This window comes from Seriola lalandi, unplaced genomic scaffold (genome assembly GCF_002814215.2).
Source record: "Seriola lalandi dorsalis isolate HSWRI2012SDOR001 ecotype SW California unplaced genomic scaffold, Sedor1 jcf7180002054949, whole genome shotgun sequence".
Lineage (NCBI taxonomy): Eukaryota > Metazoa > Chordata > Actinopteri > Carangiformes > Carangidae > Seriola > Seriola lalandi.
In genome coordinates, this window is record NW_019525500.1 from 833,451 (window position 1) to 856,923 (window position 23,473).

At 41.2% G+C, this 23,473-nt stretch overlaps 1 protein-coding gene across 2 annotated transcripts in view; it reads left to right on the forward strand.

The window, feature by feature from the left end:
- The window catches only part of ddah1 (dimethylarginine dimethylaminohydrolase 1), a 79,386-nt gene that overhangs the window by 51,400 nt on the left and 4,513 nt on the right, over nucleotides 1–23,473 (forward strand). For both annotated transcript variants that reach the window (XM_023394484.2, XM_023394485.2), the window contains exons 3-6: nucleotides 6,496–6,595; nucleotides 8,716–8,789; nucleotides 14,634–14,753; nucleotides 20,925–21,068. In XM_023394484.2, coding sequence (XP_023250252.1) covers nucleotides 6,496–6,595; nucleotides 8,716–8,789; nucleotides 14,634–14,753; nucleotides 20,925–21,068 — 438 coding nt within the window. The remainder of the gene's footprint in view (nucleotides 1–6,495; nucleotides 6,596–8,715; nucleotides 8,790–14,633; nucleotides 14,754–20,924; nucleotides 21,069–23,473) is intronic.

Below are 23,473 nucleotides of genomic sequence, written 5' to 3' on the forward strand. Positions count from 1 at the left end.
GGGGGGGTGGGAGGTGTCATGGTTTGGTTAACCACAGGTATGTTCCAACATACACCAAGGATTTGTTTAGATAATGCAAGGACAGGCCATTGAGGGTTTGTTTTCTCTTGGCTGCTACTAAATGAGATGTTGTTATTTCATACTTTTGTTACAGGCTGTGTCAGTGCGAAGTCTTGCAGTTAGCTGCTTTCAGGAATGTGCCATTTGACCACCATGACAGAATCAGACTGGGCCCTTTTTTCCGTGTATGCACCCACCTGTGTGAATCATGTGTGAGCGCTTTGTGTGTTCTTTGTGATTACGTTTCCCGTAAGAAAGACTGGGGGGGGGGGGGAATTGATTTCCGATATCCGAACTTCACACTTTGTGCATCCCCTTTGTGTTGAGTGGGTGTGTGTGTATACATGTATGCGCCTGTCTGTGCGTGTGCATGTGAGTATGCAATGGAGTGTAAGAAGTGCATGAATGTAACAATAGCCCTGTCAGAACAGCTTCTGTAGGTTGTCTCCCTCATGGCTGCCATTTATTCAAGCCTTCAGGCAGTCCTCATAAAGAAGCACTCAGTGAAACAGCTGCCTCTGGCAAACTTTTGACAAATCTATAATTGAGCCATTTAATCGCACTTACACTTCTCTGCAAACAAAGGGATTCATCTCTCTGTTTCCTGCATGATGTCAGAGACTTAATACCTAAAAGGTTCAGATAGCCTTATCCACCTAGTTGCTGCATAGCTAATGAGGTCTGTGCATTTATTTTAAATTCCACTCGGTCGATTGCCTTGAAATGCAGTCATTATTCCCATTCTGTACTCCACCGGTCTTTGAACATTAGGCATTAGGTCTCTGCTATCTGTTACAATCATCATCTGTGTCCCGGATGTCCAGCCAAAGCTTTGGCTATGACGCACAAGACTCACTCTTCAAACTTGTGCCCATATGTCAATACAAGCAAGTCACTTTTTTCTCTTTATCTTTGTTTTTACACACAGACGGCAACTTTTTATTGACTGTTTCTGACGTGTTTGAGTCATTTCAGCTTCTACAAGTAGCTGTAAAGCTACACTAGTCAATATTTTTCTACTAACAATGGGTGAGATTACTTTGTGTAATATGAAAGGGGTCGCTGATTTTCCTGCTGCAACAAGTGGATGTCTTTAGCAAAGAAAGCTTTGACATACCGATTACCTAGTGAACATAGTTGAGCATTTAGCTTCTGAAGAGTTGGTGGAGACCAAAGCAGAGCTAAAAGCAGAGTGTACGTTGGATATTTGCTTGGTATCCAGAAATATGTCTCAAGCTAAAGGCTAATGGTGCTCCATGTCTACTGGATAAGTAAACAGGCAACTGGTTGCTAACACATGTGACATATCAACACTATAAGGTGATAATATAGTGTTCACAGATTGTAACTGTCTGGCATTACGTGACACTGATACACAAACTGCAGCTGATAACTGTCATTTAAAGAGGTTAACCTCCTTGCGTGTGAAGCTCAGAGGAATGCTGTATCCCCATTATGTCGGAGCGTGGGACTCTGTTGCCTGGTGTAGGGAGGCTAGGATGACCTTCAGGAATGCTATTGTTGTGTACTCCATTCCCTTTCCAAATGCACCATGCCCTATCAGACTGATGGTCCTTTTTAGCAGAATGCGATATCCACGGGTACCAGGGGCGAGAGAAGGGAGAAGGGGTCCATAAAAAGCCCCAAATAAAAGGCTGTTCTCTCTGCTCCGTCTCCCCTGTCCTGTGCTGGAACGGCAGGAATGTGGCAGGCAGACCGACTGGCCCTCGGAGCCTTCTGCCCCTAATGAATTTTAAAAGGCCTTTTTCATTCAAAGCAGGGTGCTGGCTAACAGCATGTCGCCTGGCCAAGCACTCAGGGGAAAAAGAGGAGAGATGAAGAGAGCACAGGAGGGCTGGAGGGAGAAGAGAAGGAGGTGCTGGCTAAGTGAGTTGGCACCAAGGCAAGATGGGGTATTGGATGTCCCTCACAGTGAGAGATAATAGGGCACTCTGCATGGGAAGCCACTGTAGGAGCATTCTTGACTTGCCACGAGGGTCTAAAGAGAATATAGGGAATGTGTGAGAGAGGGAGAGGGAGAGAGAGAGAGAGAGAGAGAGAGGGTGAACGAGGAGAGCAAAGGCAGAAACACTTTAATTGGTAAAAAAAAAGAATCTCAGATTTAGTCAAAGGTCATCATGTGGTGCTTGAAATGTCAGCACTTGTAAAGGAATAACTTGACATTCTGGAAAATATTTGATTTTTTTTTTTTCTTGCCTAGAGCTATATTAGAATTACCCTGCCACTCTCATGTCTGTATGCTAAACCTTTGCTGCGTCTCAATTCATGTACATGTTCATTGTATTCTCACACTTGCTATTTTGAGTGCATAAGTGTGTTTCTGCTCACCCTCGCCGGTCACTATCTTAGCTGCTGTGAAGCAGATGGGGAAGGACCAACTTATGAAAACGGCAAACGAAGAAGGAGAATATGTCGTCAGCACTGATGGCACAGGGTGCACACACAGGAAAGTAAAGTGCACGACTGCAGTTTGATTTGGGACAACCTCGTTGAAATGTGCGAACTACGGAAGTGAGTATACTGTGAACACAGTGTACTGCAAGTATTTGAGACACAGCACTTAATCTACAGCTAGCAGCAGTTAGTTTAGCACAAAGACTTGAAAAGGGGAAACAGCTAGCCTGGTGTACCATACAGACATGAAGGTGATATCAGTCTTCTCATATGATACCGAAATGTTAATAGTGTTCCTTTGAAAGCTGCCACTTTACTGTTGACCATAATTGAGTGTTTCAGCTTGACAGTGAATTGATCTATACTTTATGTCAAGAAGATAATGAGCATGTATGACTTCCACAAATCAGTAAGGTAAAGTATTGACAAAGATATACCTGGCTTAATGACTGGTGGACCTGAAAAAGGTGACTGTACCCAACAGATGGATTTATTTTCATCAGAATGAAAGAATATGAACCACAAGGGGAAGTTGCAGGATATTAACTTTCAGGGCTAATCTTCTCTAATTAGCAGTGTATCTGTGGGGAGCTATTTGGGACTTGCACTGGCATGCTAATCGTTTTCCTACGATGGAGCAGCCAGCAGAGCTCTGTCAACTGTGATTCCTGCACTTATTAATCTGCCCACAACCTATAGCAGAACTCATAAACAATAATTATTATAATACAGTTACATTCACTGGCTGCTTTATTGTAGAAACATTGGACATTCTCCATTTTTCTGACAGTGACTAACAGGGCTGTGACTCTCGTACAGTACATTTAACAAACAGACAGGGTTAAGGTTCAGGTACTGTTTGATGTAGTGTTACAATAATCAAGATGCAGGATCTGACTCACTGTCATATTCACTGATACATATTCAGTTTCATCCCCCTGGGACTTTCCCACACTGCAGAGAGTTTATTAGGATTTGTGTGATGCCTCCATTCAGCTGTAGTCTTCTGGACAGAAATGTGTTGATTACATGGGGAGTTTTGAAAACTTTGATAAATAACAGCTCGTGATATCAGTGATTGCAGAGAGGTACATCAGAACAAAAACCTCATTGAACCTCAAAATGGATGTGACAGCAGGAAAAGTGTGCACTCCTGCCAACTATGCACAACTATATACATTATCTGCTCCGGTGAACTCACTGTTTCTGTTTCAACCTGCTGATGGCTGCATCAAAACGTGCTCTACACATTATAGAGAGTGTAGACAGGTGGAGGTCTTCTTGTCTCACGTCAGTTATTTTAAGTACTTGGCAATTACAATATCTGCAGATCAGCACCTTATACACAGGATCATTTAATAATATCATATATAATAATTTGATGCTGTATTACACCCCCCGTCCGTCCGTCCGTCCGTCCGTCCGTCCGTCAGCTACCACCACAAATAGCAGCTGATTCTGTGGGAAACGGTGCAGTTGGTTCCTCAGTGCAAGGACACAGCTGAGTGTGTCTTGACAGACAGCTGAGCAGAATAAAGCTACACCTGTGTACAGGAGACCAATGTGAAATGCAGGTTTAAGACATTGGAAACTGATGTGGGGGTGGACCCTACTGGGACTGATAAGATCATGTCTGCTTTAAGAAGTGTAGGTTCATAGAATGTTGTTTTTACATTATTTTACTGGATTTTTTTTTTTCCTTGAAGGATTGAGCAATAGTTTTTGTTAGTGATAAATTACAGTAAGTCTGTACTTTATCTTTGTATATTCAGGATACGCCTAAGTATTCACTAACTATATACACAAGATCATTACATCACCACACTCAATCTTCTCCTCAGTGTGCACTAAATGTGGTGAATTCATTATACTTTCCTCAGTTTGTTCAAGTTATTCTTTTACACAAGAATCTTTGCTTTTTTTTTTATCTACATATTATTTCCCATGCGTACTCAATCTCTCGCACAAACACGTTAGCTGCGATTTTCACGTCCATGTGGGAGGACTGCCAAACTGATGCTCTGTGGCATCACAGCAGACAGAGCAGATATACCCTACTGCCGTCTGTCTATAGGGGCCATTACGTTTCACATGGTGGAGGGGGGGGGACTACTTTGGGTCACATCACCTCCACTGATGTCAGAGGAAATGCCGGAGAGCTGAGGTAAAGGGCTACCTCACGCAGTCCAGCAGATTCCTGGGCACACGACCACTGTGATAGTGGAATCTCCAGAGTGCTGCTGAGTTAAAAATGGAATAAGGAGTCACTGATAATGACAGCGTGGCATTAAACTTTGGCTAACAAGTAAAATCGCATCCAATCACAACAGCCAAATAGAATCAGCTCTTCACCTTTGAGGACACTGGCCGCTCAGCTGATGGGCACAGACAGGCAAAACATTTTTATGAAAAAAGTGTCTGAATTGACTCATTTGACTGACGTTTCCTTTCATATCATGAGACATTGATGGTTCTTTAATAACTTTGTTGGGGCCAGCTAAGACCACACAGCAGTGACGTGCAAAGACAACATAACAAACCTCAAAAGCTTACGTTCTCATCAATCATCTGGATTGTTTACTTCTTGGAAACCTTACTTTAATTTGCCACCCAACACATCTACAAACCGAACAAAGTGAAAAGCAGAGAGGGTGCCCTGGCGATGCCTTGGCTTGCCTTCGCTGTGCCCAAACAACAAAAATGAGAGGGATTAACTGTTACCTATACTTAACATGCTGCATGCTGTGTTGCTGCCAGAGCTTTTAAAGAAACCACTAATGCATTTGTGAACCCAGTTACTTGGAAGGACGCTGTGTTCCTCCTGGTGAACTGAAGCAGAAAGATGAGGAGGACGCCCGCAGTGAAGATGAAACATGGAGGAGGAAAGTTTGATTATTCTGTGGGATTCCAGTGTCTCACTTCTGGAAAGTGAATGGATTGGAAAGATGCCATTGTGGTTGTGAGCCAGTCGGTCATAACGAAATTTAAAGAAGCAGTCATCCACGTAGAAATGTGTAAATAAATAGTAGCTTGTAGTTATTGGTTGCACGGTACCCCTGCGTATGTATTTGTGCATAAATGTGTGTGTAGGTGTGACGAAAGGGGCATTTGTTCATATACAGGCCCCTATTGTGTTATCTTGGAAGTGCATGGCAGTCTACCTGGATGACCTCATGGTTAGGCCCTCCACAAATGAGGAGAAGCAGAAGCATTGTGTTCGCCAAAAAGCACAGTGAGCAGGCTGAGGTCATAGTGAGATAGGGCTTGTGGAAACACTGATGCTCTCGCTAACATGACTGGCCTTGGAAACTACTCCCGCAGGAACCCCAAACACAGGACAGTAAAATCTCACTGGGCGGTCAGACAGGAGAGCAGACCAGCCGAAGTTCAGCCAAAAAAAGACCTGCTCTTTCCTCAGGTTTCAGGTTAAGCAAGAGAGACGACATGCAGGTGAAATTGTGGACTTTCTTGTAAATTTCCATCCACTGAATGCATTTCATAATATATGCTAATGTTACTTGGGTGGCAGCCATCCTTGCACTTCCTGCCTATAAACATATGAAAGACAGATGACCAGGAACACGAGGACAGGAAGAGGCATTTTGTAGAGTTTGTGTTGGTCCTTCAGCGTACCTATTTTCCGCAGCCACTGCCTTGTAAAAGTTTTAACATACTTCCTCCAAAATGACATCATTTCATGGCCCATTGAAATGATGTCATCATTTCATGGCCCATTGAAATGATGTCATCACAACCTGTTGGAGAGAAAAGGTTTTGTTTCACTGCGCTTAATCTCAAGAACCCGGGTACCGCTAAATACTGTGCCATTACAAGAAACCCAGTGAAAATCCTCAAACTGATTTTCTCTTGTTTACAGATGTCTGATTAGAACTGGACCGCATCATAATATTCCTGAAGATAGGAAATGCTGATGGTTTAACTTACTGTACGTCATCATGAGTCAGTCTTTTGTTTAATATCAGCAGATGTTTTGAGTGAATCCCTGTGTGTCTCTTCTAGACGGAGGTCATGAAAGGAGCTCTGAAGGATCTGAGTCTGAACATTGTGGAAATGACTGACGAGAACGCCACACTGGATGGAGGGGATGTGCTCTTTACAGGTGGGTTCCACTGTCTCCTACGTCACTGTGGCTGATTGCCCCTTAACTTCTACATGATCACGCCAATCCATCCTCCCTTATGAGGCCATCCTCAGATGTTTATTGCTGCCACTACAGGGCCATCATTTGTAAATTCTGGGCTTGAATATGAACCAGGTGCATTAAAAGCCATTCGAGAGAGCCAATGTAATCAAGATGTAATTTTGCTTGTTTATACAGGAATGAAACATAAAGATAATTTAGATGTGAAACTCGGCTTTACATTTAGTTTGCGAGGTGGCACCATGTTGTCAGTGTCAGTTTGTACTAGATGGAAATGTGAAAACATGCTAGTCTAAAATTTGGTACTATAGGGCTGTGAGACCTAAACTGCAAGTCAAATCTTAAAACACGTTTTTGGGGTTGTGGAGGACAAAGGAAGGCAAATCTTTGTTGCTTCTACTCTTCCTTTGAATCAGAATCTACAATAAAAGAGAAAATAATTTTATTTGGTATTTAAAATTGTAATCATAATTGTAAATCCCTGATAGCAGACTTGACTATTCAAAATGCCCCTCAATACGAATGGATCAGACAATATACTGATGATTCTGCTGTTCTTAGAGTTTGTAAAAAGTGCTTTATAAATACAATTGGATTGGATTGTGAAGTTTTGTCCTGACAGTGGAGCATGATAGAGGCCATGAGGTCATAGTTGCTTTTCTTCATGTTTTCTCAAACACAAGTTCACAGTGTGATGGCACAGTCAAGAGGAAACAAACATTAGTTTTCCACGCCTGGATGCTTTCAGTTTGATTTGCAGTATGGCCTAATGAAGACAACCAGCACCCTGGTAAAATACAATTTTACCAGAGGTAAAATAAGTCGTCCATGTTTTTCCTACTTGCTTGAGCGTTTGAGGTCAGAGGTGACATATTTCCGGTTTAGCTTTTCCATAAACAAATACGGAAATGCTCAGATTATTACAAAAAAATATTTCAAAGCAGCAATATAGTGTGCATGTTTCTGATTGGCTCGCTGGTGTCTGTTAAAATCATATAACAGGATACTTTGTGTTGTGGCATTCTTCGCCTCTGTCTCATCTGTTATTTTGCATCTGAAGACATGCAATCTGTTATTTGTTACATAATACACTTGGCATATGTCATTCTTGATTCAAACCATAGTAAAGGGGTGAGGGGGAACTAGCCGACCACACGTAACCTTGAGTTTTACTGCAATCCATTAACTGCATGTAAGAAACATGTATTGAATTTAAGTAGAAATGAAGATGTAATTGTAAACAGGAAACACTGGGGAACAGTGAGGTAGCAGAGCCTGAGCCTCTGCAGTCACAGCTCATACACAGTCTACCAGACGATTGCGTGTCTGTGTTTTGGGATCCTCCACTCAAACATTCCTCTCGGCGACCTCGATGACCCAGTGCCTCAGCACACTAAGCAGAATTTCTCCCCGAAAATAATCTGTAGCAGAAATGTTGTGTACCATACTGCATGGTCAAATCACATCAGCAGGACTGTAGGCTCTCACCACGGACCTCTTATTACCCTGGCATCAGGTAATAAAACTGATGAAGGGAGAGAACCAAGAACACGGTGGTCTTCATTAGATTTTTCTGTACATTCTGTTACAGCCGTGTGGTGAGTTAAAATGTGGGTCAGTGTCTTCTGCAATGCGCAGGCTACTAGGAAAAAGCATAGTACACTTAATTGGGTTTCTAGACACTGGCTCTGTGCTCTCGTTCCTTCCAGCTGAAATCGGTTTCACATGGCAGGGCTAGAAACATTTCCTGTTGGCAGGGCCCCGGCTAACGGCTCATTTTGTAAAGGCTCAGCAGCTACATTAGGACCCCATCCCTTAGCTCCGTGTGCTGCAGCCTCGCCAGGCATTCAGGGCTCTGTCTGTTTGTGCCCCACCATACTGACCACAGTTGGCCTTTCTACAAGCATGCATAAAGTACACACTGTGGTGACTGCAGTGTTCAGCTACTGTAGCTCCACAGGCTCGCTGTATTCAAGATTTTTACATTTTATCACTGTAGACTTTTCAGATACACCTCTCTATCTGTCATATGCACGTTCATAGATAGTTTGCCCAGCTTCATCTGATTCTTTCTACAGGTCGAGAGTTCTTCGTGGGTCTTTCCAAACGGACCAATCAGAGAGGAGCAGAGATCCTGGCAGATGCTTTTAAGGTGAGGTGAAGTGATGCAGTGATGTTAAAAAATGATTAAATTACAATTCATACTTCAGTAAAAGTAACAATACCTTGTTCAAAAATGACTCAAGTAAAGTGTTAGCAGCCCATTACACAACTTATAGAAAAGCCCAAAACCTGCATTAATTGATCGTCTTGGGGGAAAAGTAAGCTGTAAATACAAAAGCAGCATATTGTCACTTTGTGCTGGCAACGCAATGTGTTTACAAACAGCTCCGTATTTACGCACATGGAACAATATTAATATTTATTTGGAGTCATGTTTCTGGCCACCTGATGACTGTACGTCCTGTATTCACTCTGGTTTCCTCCAAATGCTGAGGGAAATCTTCAGGCTCTTTAGGTGGTAAATGCTCCACTATGCTCACCAGCTACTTGCTAACTGTGACTGTCTGCTGTTCGGTGTTGAGCACGTATTGTACAGTTGCTGTAGCAGCCGGACATGACACGGATGAGAGCAGTGAGAGCGAACCAGTGAAGCTAACCCCTACAGAGTGGGGTTTGTCATTACCAGCTCAAAGGGCCAATAAATAACAAATAACATAAAAGGGCAAATTATTGGAGAGACACCAAAAATGTACTTAAATGAACTAATTTATTTAAAGAACATAAATTAAGTTGCAAAAAGAGATGACATGTGGATGTCCGGGAGTTGTTGTGGTGTAAGTGAGTGCATGTGTGGGAAATGTGAGTGGGTAAACATGATAAAGAGCCACATGGAGATAAAGCACATGCAGAGTCTCCCTAAGGTGACAAATGTGGCAGCTTTTATAGTGGTTGGGAGCAGGTGCAGCCCCACCCACCAATTACCTGTACCTGCAAGAGAGGAGCAAACAAGGCACAAGCAAACAGGCCAGAGGGCTGTCACACGGTGTGATTCTCTATGAGCCACTTTCAGTGAGGCAAAATACAGTCAGGTCAGTCCCTAAAGAAGAATTGCTTTGGATTGCATTTAATCTGTTGTTCAGGTCACTGCACAGTAAGAGTATGAATGGAAACCTTAATGGAAATGTACCTTTCTAAAGACACAGCCACCACTCTGCCTTCTTCAGTCTCCTAAATGGTCTCTAAGCACAAGCCTGCTATGAGTGATCAGACATCACAAAAAAGAGAGGAAGAGATAAATAGGTTATCAATCATAAAAGCTTTATGGCAGGAAGATAACAGCATCATCACTCCATTAATTTTGCTTTTCTCATTCTGTTCCACTTCCATTTCTCCCTCCAACCATCTCCGCCTCACTCCACCCCCTCTTTTCTGTCCATTATATCTAGCCTTCATCCATTCACCCCTGCCTGTTTCTTCCTTTGTGTGTATTCACTTTGCTCTGCTGCCTGTGGATGTCTGACTTTCATGTCTGCATCAAGGCTACACTGTGTTTGTGGATTACTTACCACACAGTACATGTAAACATATGAACTGTTGCTAGAAGATGTGGAGACCTTGATTTGGAAGCATCATATTGGCTGTATATAAAGTATCCCTGTATTGGAGGGAACAACACAAATATTAAGGAAAGTTGGATCAGTTGTCGACCTGTTGACATAAAAACAAGAGTAACCAAAACATAAACACTTGTGCAATTAAAAGAAGTATTTCTACTTTGTTATGTAGCACCACTGGAGCAGCGCGCCCTTTGATTATTGATTGATGCAGCTATAAAGAGTCCCAGTGGCAATTAGGCCTCAGCTGGCCTGGAGGCATTTTTAATCACCTATTGATGCAAACCTCTGCCACCTCTGTACACAGTAATTAAACAAGCAGTTGATGACACTGATTAAAACGGCAACTTGGGAGAGAAAACAACTCTCTTATGAATGATTTTATGGACACTTTTTCTCTCTGTGCTATGATAAATTAATTTCATCAACTTGTCTACTCATCTCTACTGAATTGACAGACTGTTCCCACTTAGAAGGAAAAGTGTTTCTCACGATCCTCGTTCATCTCTAATGAGGCATTTTTATAATTTAATCCAATTAGGCTTCGTTTGACTGACACTGTCATCTTCAGGTAATATCACCGCCCTAAAAATTGCATTCAAAGCCTTCAGAGTTCAGTAAATCTGTCTTTCATTGGATGATTTGACTGTGGGCTAATTTGTTGTGGAGAGCTTCTTTTTTTTTTTTTTTTTTTGCCTCTGATGAAGTCTTTTTAAAAAAAAAAAAAAAATAGGATTTGCAATTTAAGATTAAAAACTGTCATAACTAATTTCCTTCCTTTTCAGTTGGATAAATTCAGTGTAATCTTATTCATATTTAAAAAGCTGTCAGAGGAGCTCGAGCCGGGGAAAGTGTTCTTTCATTACCAAGAACATTGCCACTGTAGTGGATCCCACGCACGCCATCCTCCCTCTGTAAATACCCACTATGGTCCAAATCTGCGACTGAAGATAGCCCCAACAAATGGACCATTGAGTTATTGAGTTAAGACTAGAGTAACTCAGCCGCTGTAGGATTTTTCTTTTTTAGCCTTGTCTAAAAATGTTTTTGTGACCCATTTTTTAGAGATTTATGTCTTCACTAGGAACAAATGGGATTGAGGCTTGAAAACCACGGGCAGGGGAGGGAAGCTGAGAGACAGACTAATGCGCTGTTGGTTTTGATCTGATTTGTTGACAATATGAAAAATATTGATCATGAACCTTATCCTTCAAGTTAAAGGCAACGGTGTGTGTACAAGCCTGCTCTGTGTCTCTTTCCAGCCCTTGTTAACGTCACTGATTTTGTATTTTAAATGATTTCATCATATTTTCCTCTCCGACTACTTTCTGACTAATATCACTGTGCTGTGGCCTGACCTTGATAATCACAACTGAGCCCAACAATCTCCATTCCCATATGACACACACATCCAAAAGAAATATTCAGAAAAATATCCCAAACATCACTGAAATAACAGATTTGTTTCAGGGAGGATTTTAGGCATGCAGTCTACAAACACAGTCACAGTGTGGGTCACAAAAACAGACTGATCCTATCTGAAGTGTTTACTGTTATTGTAATGTGAGGACGCTTTATACCGCAGACTTATGTGTATCGCTTTTAGATTTGCTCAGAGAGACCATGACAAAAGAGCAAAGTTCAGAGGTGGGTCATGGCGCCAAGAGTTCAACGCATTAAGGTAACCTGAATGGTTTTATTGTAGTGCTTCCATCTTCCCATCTGTATCTGATTTGAATTCCTCATTATGGATTCCTCTGTGTTTTCTGTTATCTTTGATAAGACGGGACTTAATGATGCGTCTCTGGCAAATGACACAAGGAAAAATTACTTGAGCGTCCATTATTGTTTTTTCCGTTTTTTATCAGATTGATTCCCTCTATCACTGTTGTTTTTTCCTTTCATTATCAAATTAAGGATCACTTTGTTGCCAGGTTTGTTTAGCACTCAACAACTGCGTACAGATGTGGCAGCTCTTTTCTTTATGGTCCTTGGAGAGGTCGCAGCATTTGGTGCTGTTGATGGAATCAGTTTGTTCGGGAAGCAATCTCGAGGCTACACCACTTCTTCTCTGTTACAGCTAAAAGGTGTTGACTCTTAATTTGTACCAATGAGACACTAACAGACACAGAAGTCTGCTGTACATCTGGGTTCGTCAACAAGGTCTTTCCAGTTCATAGCGCGGCCTGTTACTGCAGATGAAAAGCAACTGTCTCTCCTTTAATTCCTTGAAGGATTTATCTTGATGAGAAAGGTTTGACTCAAATGTCTAATTTTACACTGAAACTTCCTGTTCATGGATAAGGAAAGAAGAAAGTCCAGATTACATAATTCCCACTTGTCCTTCTATATCTTCTTAACAAGTGCCAAGTAAAGAGTTCAGGAAAACATCAAGGATGGGGGAATTTAAGTTTCTCACATGATAAGCTGCCAAGCGCTATTCTGTTTTTCAGTCACAATAGCTATTTCAGTGATTCACAGCACTGTAATGGAGCTAATGATGCTGTACAAATATTGACCTTAAAAGTGTTAACATACACTTGAATGGAAAATGTCACAATAGAGTGTAACGATGGAAAATGTACACAATACTTCATGGGGTTTTATGAACCTTAGAGCTATAAAAACTCATTCAAAACATATTATGTGATTAAGAAAACACATGGACGTCAGTTGAAGAAGTTATTTTCTTAGGCACAAACCAGAATTTATAGTCATATAAATGTATTCACATAGATTCAGGAAGGAAAGGTCTTGGAAAATAAGCTTAAAGCCTCATATCCTATCATAATTCAAATTACAGCTTGGTATCACTTCAAGGTTTATAAATCTCAGTGGGACCAAAACTCTGGCTTTAGCGATTCTCAAAAGGCTTACACAGTGTCACCAACCGTGTGTCCTGAATCAAAAGCCTAATCAATCAGCTTTAAGGTGGGAAACTCTTCCAGTCCCGTGAATCAAAATCAAAATAAAGTCGCTGGTAAAATAATGTTGTTTCGACAGGGCATGCTGTAATTCTTCAAATATGGACTCCAGGCTTTAATTCTTGCAACAAGGAGACTTTCAGCTGACATTTTAATGAAAGGGTCAGTCCAACATCAACTGTTGAAGGCTAAAGATAAATAAAACACTATAGGACCCTTTACAGTGCTGTGGAAATTACCCTGCACCAAAATGAAGCATATACAGTATCAGTTGTTGAACGCTGCTTTTACCTACAAGTTCAGAGATTTAAAAAAAAAACATATTTTCTCAATCAGCCCCTCACATTATGAGGGATGGGGTCCCACATAAATCTTCTACCAGAGGTTGAAAAGCCTTGGTCATTTGACATGAGATTTCTATATTTGTGTTTTTGCTTGTCTCACTGGTTTGATGTGGAAAAACGTGATGTCATATAATCCCATGCACCAATCAGAGTTTAGTGACATTTCAGACAAAATGTGACAACAGCTGTTGTGTTGTTTGCTTGTGTTGCCATAACTCTCATCAAACCACTCCCACACAATCCTGATGCAATGAGTTTTTCAGTGTTTATGAAGCATAACTAAGGATGTTTCTTACCATCTTTAACTTTGATAGTTGTTGATTATTATATAGTTATAGAGAAGTTATAGCGGTGCCTTCACATTTCAAAGATTCCTAAATCATAGGCTATGCTTATGTCTCAAGAAAACTGTTGAATGACAGTTTTTTTCAGGTGCTGTAAAGCCTCTGCTTTTATAACACTTCTGGTGACAGCATTTGGTTGCAGCGTCCTGCAGCCAGAGAGAGCTTCTCCAATCAGACTCCTACAAGTTGCTCTGTAATCTCCCATGAGCCCTCAGCTCAGTGACATCATCTTCCAGACACTCCTGCTGTTTCTGCCCGTGAGCTGCCCACTACTTTATTTTAAAGGCCACATGAGACCCTGTCTAATGATACTGCACAAACCATTACAGTGCTCTTTATTTATTCATATATATAGATATATATATTTTTTATAGAAGACAATATAAGATGGTTTCATTTATACTGAATGGAGCTGTGGTGCTTTGTTGCGGTTCAAAAGGATGGTGAAGCATTGTCACTGACAAAGGAAGACTTGCATTTAGTTATCACATCTGTATAATCCAATTCTAAATTATACAATAGCCCTATAGTACTGTAAATACATTTTATGAAGATTATCTTATTAGTATTAAACTCAATTGAAATTTGTTTCTAATATTTTGGACAAATGGAGAAGCATGACTTTTTACAGCTTGACAGATTATTGTAGATATTACTACATTTTATATATTGGGTTATATAAGCTGTTGCTGTAATTTTTAATACCTGCGTCTGCCATGTCTTAATGATGCTTATTATACTCAGTTTTTGCTTCACCTGTTTTGCAGGACTACGCTGTGTCTACTGTGCCTGTGCTGGATGGGCTGCACCTGAAAAGCTTCTGCAGCATGGGGGGACCAGGCCTGATTGTCATCGGCTCCAGTGAACCAGCACAGAAAGCCCTAAAGGTACGGAACTTGTGTATGTGTGTGTTGCATGTAGAGTAAAAAGCAGCATCATGTTGCTACGATTATCCGTTCGTTCCATTCTCATGAGCGCAATATCTCATCTTTCATTACATTTGGTACAAATGTCCACTTGAACTCAAGGTTGAATTGAATAGAATTTGGTGGTCAAAGGTCAAAGGTCAAGGTCACTGTGACATCACAAAAAAACACACACTGTAATTTGAGTATTCATATGCTAATCATGACAAAATTCATTATGAAATGATGACATTTTATACCCAGAAGGTCAAAGGTCAGCTTCACCGTGACATCATCATTTTCTATTTGACATCAAATCTGTCTGCGTAGACATGTAAACTGCAAGTTGACTGGTTGGCAGTCAAACAACCGGAGGCGGTAATTCTAGTTTTTTAGTTTTTTTTTCTTTGGTTCACTCTTGGCTCAATCCAGTTGGTATGAACCTCTTTTTTTTTTTCTCTCATTCTGCAAAGTATTCAGCAAGAATAACACTGCAAGACAGGACATCACACATGTTGATTCAGAACAGACTCCCTTACTTACAGCTTGATGGCTGCTTCCCACTGTAAGCACATTGAAACCACCTGTCACCTTAATCCTTACTCATTAATTCATATTCTCAGCTAATCTGTGGGGATTGCCCCTGGCGCTCACACTCCAGCTTCAATTACAAAGGTATTGTCCCTCCATTAAACAGCTTGAGCTCTTTTCGTTATAAAGGCTTCTGGATCGATCAAGCGTCATTGCATCAATGGAAACCCGAGGGATGCTTAAGGACAACATGAAGAGGAGACAGTGTAGACCCTGACAGAGACAGATTGTCATTCTCACAAAGAGAGTAATGAATCTTAGCCCATCCCTCTGATGGAATAATCTCTAAAATTCTCAAACATCAATATGTGAGACTGCATGTGAACTTTTTTAATGACACACACGCAGTACATCTAATTACATAAGTATGAAGAATTAGACACACAAGCGCATACACCCTTGGCTTTGACAGATTCTCTCTGGCAGGCCTTCTCACTTGCCTCCTAGTGTGATATCTCCCCCTACTGGCCTAGTCTTACTTTAAATCAAGTGAAAGTCACCTAGTGTGTCTCTGGGGCAATTAAAACCAAACCGTCAGACAGCACTTCCTAATGAGGCAAAGTACTTGAGAGAAACACAAGGTCAGACTTGTTGGTTTGTGACTATATTTGAATTTGCTGAAGCGCACACAAGAACTCAAGAATCTATGCATAAACACATGTGCTAATTAATTTTATATTCCAGCAATGACTCGTTAAGATTCCTGCCTGTTTGATCACCCCGGTAATTAGCTATTGGAGTGAGGAGTGGCCGTTAGTGAGACTTAATGACAGACTGCTCGCTTCCTAATTACGGCTTACGTCACCCTCTCTTGCAGCAATTAGCTCCTGTTTTAAAGGCACTTTTAACAACCCTGGATTTGTAATTAGGTAATGTTCTCTTTGTGGGGGGGGGGGGTCTTATGAATGCTGTTCTAATGAATTTAAAGTGCCTGCTTTGGATGCGGATGCAGCTCTTATGTGTACCCTTAAACAAAGACACTTTGTACAAATCAAAGCTGGAGCCTGACTAATTCAGTTTATTTTCCTGAAGTAAATTTTGCAGCTATAAGATATTCACTGAGCAGAGAGGAGGACCTGATCTGTTTCTTGTGTGGGCTTAGTCATGTGATTCACTTTGATACATGAAAAAGTGTCGATCTGTGGAATATCTCATTGACATCTGCTTTAATAGGGCTGTTCATTTTTACTGTTTTTTGAAGTTTGACTTTGTCTTTATCTGGGTTTCTTCAACAATAAGGTTCAGCCCTCTGAATATTTATATTTGCAGACCAGGTGTAGTCTCCTGTCTGTGTTTAGCTCTCCCTGGGATGAGAATACACGCTGACCTTATGGATTTCGTCATCCATCTGCCGCTGTCACTGCCAAGCCGCTCTCATGAAGTCATCATCCCGAAATATCTGCCTGTCTCAGAGGATGCAGCACCCACTCCCTGTTCCCTCACACACTATACCCTTGCTACATTACAGCACACTGAGCCCTGGTTTGATTCATGAGGTCATTACTCTCTACTGCTCAGGATTTGATCTTCACCTCAAGGTTGTTTACACGCTTGAGTTTTATAGATAATGAGGTGACAACACGGTGAGGGTCAAAAACATGTGATGACCAATTCCTGATCACAAGCATGTCCATATACACAAGTAAGATACCAAATGTTGTCTACATTTGTGATGAGAAAACTGATAAGTTATCTAGAATATTTTAATATCAGGAAATGAGCCATGTGTGGCTTGGGGCATCAGGTTTCCCTGTCAGTAATGTCAAAGCATTCATTCACCGAATCCTTGAGTCAGCTGCAGTGTCAGAGAGCAGCAGCTGATCCCACATCTTAGCTTACAGAAGGTCTATACTACATGGTAATTCTATTCAGTATGTACTACATACTGATCATAGTATTGTTGTGTTGTGCTGATCAAATATGTACTGTTTTAGCAGTTAGTATTCAAGAAATATCAATATATTTTTTATACTTATATAATGATATATGTGACGTCAGTTGTCAAAATGCATTTTCACAAATACAAATCAATCTGTTTTTCTTAAGATGTAATACTTTTTTTGTTTGTTTGTTTTCCAAGATTTTTGAGCTGTTTCACCGCCATCCACAATGCAAATTTTTAAAACGCTAACATCAGCATGCTAACATGTTCGTCATGACGATGCTAACATACTGATGTTTAGCGGGTTTACCATGTACGCTATCTTAGCATGCTAACACTTGCTGATCAACACTAAACACAAAGTACAGCAGCGGCCGATGAGACACAATGTCCTGTCATGTGTGTGTGTTGCTCAGGGTTGCTAATTTCAACAGGATCAAGCCAAATATTGGACAAATTTAAATTCTCACCTGGTGATGGCACTGGATTAATTTGAAATTGAAGTTTAGAGCTCAAATTACTACAGCATGAATGTATATGCTGAATTTCATTGCAATCTATCCAGTAGTTGTTGAGATATTTCACTAAAAATCAAAAAACCTTGTGGTGGCACTAGAAGAAAAGTCAAGTTCTAGGCAGAACCATAAATCTCTGTACAAAATCATATGGCAGTCTATCCCACTGCTACTGTGGCTAAGAAAACGGATTTCGTTTTACAGTATGAATTATATCAGGAAAAGAGCCATATATGGCCTTTAAACATTGCCAGTGATATTATTATTGAGTCTCTGAGTCAGCTGCAGAGTCAGACAGCAGCTGATAATATTTCATAGTTTACAGTTTTCTTAGTATTATCAGAGATGTTCTGTGTCCTCCCCTCCCCTTCCTTCCCTCCGCATCAGCTCCCATTGGACACCTCAGGGTGCAACCATAAACACTCCATATGGACCAGTAATATTTCCAAAGTGAGAGAGTGTCAGGGAACCATAACAAACATTTATTGTACATCAGCAGGAAACAATTTCAGTCTCATTTCCCGACCAGATTTGGAAGCGGCCTTATGAAGGATTCGTCATGTATCTGCTGCTGCTGTTGCTCATCAGTGAGAAGAAGTATTATAAAACAAAATTGAAAGGATTTATACAATGAGCATGAAAAATATTCAGCAAAAATCCAGATAATGCTGATAACCGCAGTGGACAGCATCAGGTCCAGTAAATTGTCAGTATTTTTTGTTAACATGCAATTGTGATTGCGCAAGGGGGAGGGTGGGGGATTTTATTGCCTTCCAGTAAATATTTTGTTTTAGCAGCTCTGAGTAAGCACATTCTGCTGCCTAGCTACCAATCTGTGAATTAACTGGACCTCAGCCACTGTCCAGAAGCAAGTTGCTGCTAAATTGCTGTAGCTTTATGCTTGGTCGTGAGCCATGAGGAGTATGTAGAGACCTGAGTCCTCCATTGTTTCTTTTGTTCTTAAACACTTAGAAAAAGATGTACAAATCTGAGGCTTAGTTGTGATGGCAGGCAGACAGACTGATGTTCACAAAAGCTACTGAAAGCCTCATTTTGTTAAAAAAAAATATGCAGTGACTGAGATAACCTTACCTCAAGTTTCTGCTTTTAGACCTGAGATTTGAATAAATTAAAACTTCAGTTACACAGTTACATTTGTAATCTGGCCTTATATTGACGGGTTGTACCCACTGACTGTGAACAGAGAACCAAGTGTTCCATGAGTCAGGTGAATTTTCTAAGGATTTAATTGCATTTCATGGATCAGAACTTTACACGAAGCACGATGAAATCTTGCTGTAGGACATTTTCCTTACACCCCCGAATAGTTTTTCCCTCTCTGTTTTTACTAAGAAAATGAGATGTTTTAGAGACAGAGAGTAAAGCAGGAACAACTGTGATCTTTGGTGGAGTCAACGTTTATTCTCCCCTCTACCACTCTTAATCCCCCTGTGTGTGAGAGACAGTGTTGGCGGTCACGCACATGGACAGTGTTTTCATTTAGGGCTGCTGCAATCACGTAACACACCCACAAGTGACCTGGGAATGTGTCTGGTCTGGTTACACACACACTGCTTGTACTCCACCCTGCAGCCCTGTTCTCAGAAATGGCAACGTCAGCTCCTCTAAAGTTGATTTGATTGATTTCTGCATTGTCAGTCATTTGTAGGGTCTTTTCATTCTAATAATTTATGATTCATAAATCTAAAGTGAGTTCTTGCTATTATATGTATAGAAATGTGAGTTACTCCTACCTTTTCCAGACTTTGTTTTTAACATTGTTGTTCCTAAAGGTCTAGTACTGTGTTGCTTTTGCACTACACTTCCCAGAGTTCACTATTCCATGTAACAATGAGTCCAGCCCTGTGGCAGCTTTTTCCTTTCTTATTTGATGATGGGATTTACTGCTCATACTAACAGCACAATTGTTCTTCTGTTTATCCCCACAAAGCACATTTATTGCTGCCAGAAACATAAAATGTGTCACTTCCTGTGTGCTGATTAGATTTTCCTAGGAAAGCCCTAACAAAGTACTTAGAGCAGCACTTTTGCTGTTGGGTTGGATCAGTTAGTATTAATAGTCTGTTATTTATGTGGCAATAACTCATGTTTTTCAAGGTACAAGGAGTGTGAGTATATTCGCCCCATTATGGGAGTAATATAATGCAAAGTAATCTATATTTCTATATAACTGACATAACAAAAGGCCTTTTCCATCTCAGGAAACACGCTGATCTTCCCCATTTCAGAAGATGTAGTCGATGGGAAGCGAAATGAAAACATCTTCAGCCACAAAGCCCATTGTGCTCACAAGCCGCACACTTTCCTCCCACATGTCTAGTTGTGTGTCATCATTTTCTATCACTGCCACTCCTCTAAACCTACATGTGCGTCAAGCTGACGTCACACATTTTGGTTGCAGAGTAATGCTAAAGGCGACATTTGCTGCGAATCTTTAGATAATAATCTTAATCTCTCCATAATCTTTTTTCATAGTTTCAAATTTTAATAATAACTTCATTTGACTGCTAATCATTAGCAAACAACCAACTCATCCTGTTCATGATTAAAGACAGAAGATCGTGAGAGAAAGAGGAGCAGCACAACCCCCCCACCCCCCCAGAAAAAAACAAAAAAAAAGCGATAGAAGACTCACTCCTCAAAATATCTTTTCTGACTGTTGATGCTTTGGATTTTTTTTTTTGAGTCGCTCTCCGACTTCCCTCCCCTCCTCGTCTCTGAGGTATCCGTCCACAGATGTTCAGCTCATAAACATTAAGAGGCACCTGCCTCTCCTCTGGTCATAACATCCTCACCCCCCGACTTCCATTTGGCAACATGGGCGTCTTCTCAGCCTCTCTCCCCCCACCGCCCGTCCCACCTTCGACTCTTTCAGATTACATAAATAACATGACATCTGCTGAGAAAGAATGTCTGTCTGCTGCTGTGTTCTCCATTAAGGCCCCCCAGGCCCCGAGAGTGGTTTTGGCCAGCAAAGAGACGTGGTGCTGCCTTCGGTATTGTGGCCTTGCTTCTGACTCAAAGTGTCTGATAGTCTGAATAACTGTTTTCTGTCTGACTCTCTGAAAGCCCTGTGGACTCTCACAGGCTGTGTTGCTTTACTTCATCGTCTATTTTCTGTCTGCCTCTTATCTTTGTGTGTAGATCATGCAGCAGATGAGTGACCATCGCTATGACAAACTGACAGTGCCTGATGACCTCGCTGCCAACTGCATCTACATGAACCTGCCTAATAAGGGGCATGTGCTCCTGCACTGCACGCCAGATGAGTTTCCAGAGAGTGCAAAGGTAATGACCATCTCATTTCACAGCCCTAGACGGTAACTTTGTCTTTCACACACGGTCACACATTCATTTGCAATCCTGTGGTTACACCTTTGGGAGGACGCAGTCAGGACAGCCAGGCTGGTTTAGTGGCTCAGATTTAAAGAGCACTGCCCTTTGTTGCTTTTCATCCTGTCCAGACCTGGGAGAAAAACAACTGGCTGGAGAGGGAAACCCTGCATAAGCTGCATGGTTGTTTTACACAGACCACTGCAGGTTAACCACAGCCATGGCTGTTTTCTGACAAAGGACCCTGCAGTTTGATGTGAAGTAGCCTTTTGTGGACATGGCTCAGACTGCAGACTGGGAGACAGACACGTTGAAGTCTTATGGAAAAAAATCATATGTGCTTTTTTCTCAGAACTTGAGTTAATGATCAAACTAGTTCTTAAAGCTGCTGTAATCAATATCTGTATATCAACAATGGGTCAAATGTCTACTTGTCTGTGAAAGGAGTAACTCACAGAGAATTATCACCCGACTCTTCAGTTTAACTTCTTTAAACTCATTGTTTTTGTTTTACAGTCTGCAACTTTAATGCTATAGTTCGGTCTTGTCATCAGTGTCATAAATATATAATAATAAATCACTGTACCTGCCCAGCACCAAACAGCAGACAAACAAAGTTAGCAACCACAGTAGCTGGTGAAGCATTTAGCAGCAGATATTTCCCTCAGGAGTTGTTGGGAGACCAGACCACTTACTTACACATGGTAATGTTGCTCTCTCTCTCTCTCTCTCTCTCTCTCTCTCTCTCTCTCTCTCTCTCTCTCTCTCTCTCTCTCTCTCTGCAGGAAGTGTAAATAAGACACCGTTTGCGAACATGTTTGCTACATTAACTTAAAAAGTAAAAAATAGATGTCATAGTATGTCAGTGTAGTGATTACAGCTTGTTGTGGTTCCCCAAGAGGCCAAAAACATCCATTAATGCAAGTTTAAGTATCTAAAATTTCTTCATATACAGAAGTATACAAATAATTGAATCATTAATAAGCCAGCAAATTACAAAACTATACTTTATTTGCTGTATCCTCATTGCCTAGCAGTTTAAAATTAAGGCAAAGTGCCAAAATGTATCTTTATAAAGAGGTGCTAGATGAAGTTAATGTCTTTTTGTACTTATGAGCTCGTCAGGGAAACCCCAGGAGAAATCTGTGAGGATCAAGCTAATTTCATAGAGAGTTGAAGAGTTTCCCAGGCTTCCCTCCTAAGAACCATCCTAATAGCAGGTATTCTTTGTTAAACTGTTAGGCACTTTATGCCTAACACAGCCACACCTGGCTGAACTCATCTCCAACAGAGTCTCACAGCATACACTGTCACTGCATGAACACAAATAACCATAAGCTTTCACACAGACATACAGTGACCTACTTGCAAACACCTACAAGATGTGCCTTTCACTCATGGAACTTAAATATTATTTTCTACTGCAGCTCGACGTGAATGATATGTTATTGTCTCACTTTGTCTGTTGGGTTTCGGAAAGGCTGAGCAGTAGCCGTGTTATTTAGATGCTTTGGGGTCACCTCACATTACAAGGATCCTTCACAAGGATTCTCACAGGATCAAACCCAGCATCCTGCAATCTGCAGAGACAGTGCCCAGACCTCAAAATGTACTCTGTGGTTAAAACCCCAACCTCCGCAGCTATTTTTAGAAGGAAGAATTCACAAAATTATGCGTCTTTGGACTCTCATCCATGGTGAAGGCTCTGTTTTTTCCAGGAAGATTAACTGAAGGAATTTAACTCTAGCATAATAAAGTCTATTTGTGTACCTCATGCTTCCTGCTTTGATAGCACCTTTTAACGGACCGTTTGGAGCAATATTTGAGAAATGTATGTTTGTTCTGTCATCTAGTTTCCCTTTATAATGTTCAAACCCACCAGAAACTGGCCTGGAACCCAGTTTTGGTCCCAAAGCTGTGTTTAAGAGACTGAAATAGAACGGGATAGTTTTATCAGCGTTAACTATCATGCCTTCTTGTACAGTAGGCCTCAGTTGTCTCATGTTTCCCAAGGGAACTTGTTGCCTGTTCCTTCAATGAGATGTGGAGATTTCTCAGCACAATCACAGAGAAACTCTGAAAGACTTGTGCTGCTTTCTAACTCTAAACATTGTCTGTCCTAATCTCCGGTCTATTTTTAGTTTGCTCATGAAGTTACATAAGAGTTCCACATTAACAAAGGCAGGGGGTCATGAGAGAGGATTGGTGGGGTCGAAGGGGGCGGAGACTGGGCATCTTTAATGGTTAGCAGTGGCGACGGCTCTAGAGGGCTGGTTTTGGAGATAAAGAAAGTGAGCAGACAAAAGGCCCAGTGAAATATAGCAGTTTCTGCTGTGTTGGACCATGCCACCCCCCCACCC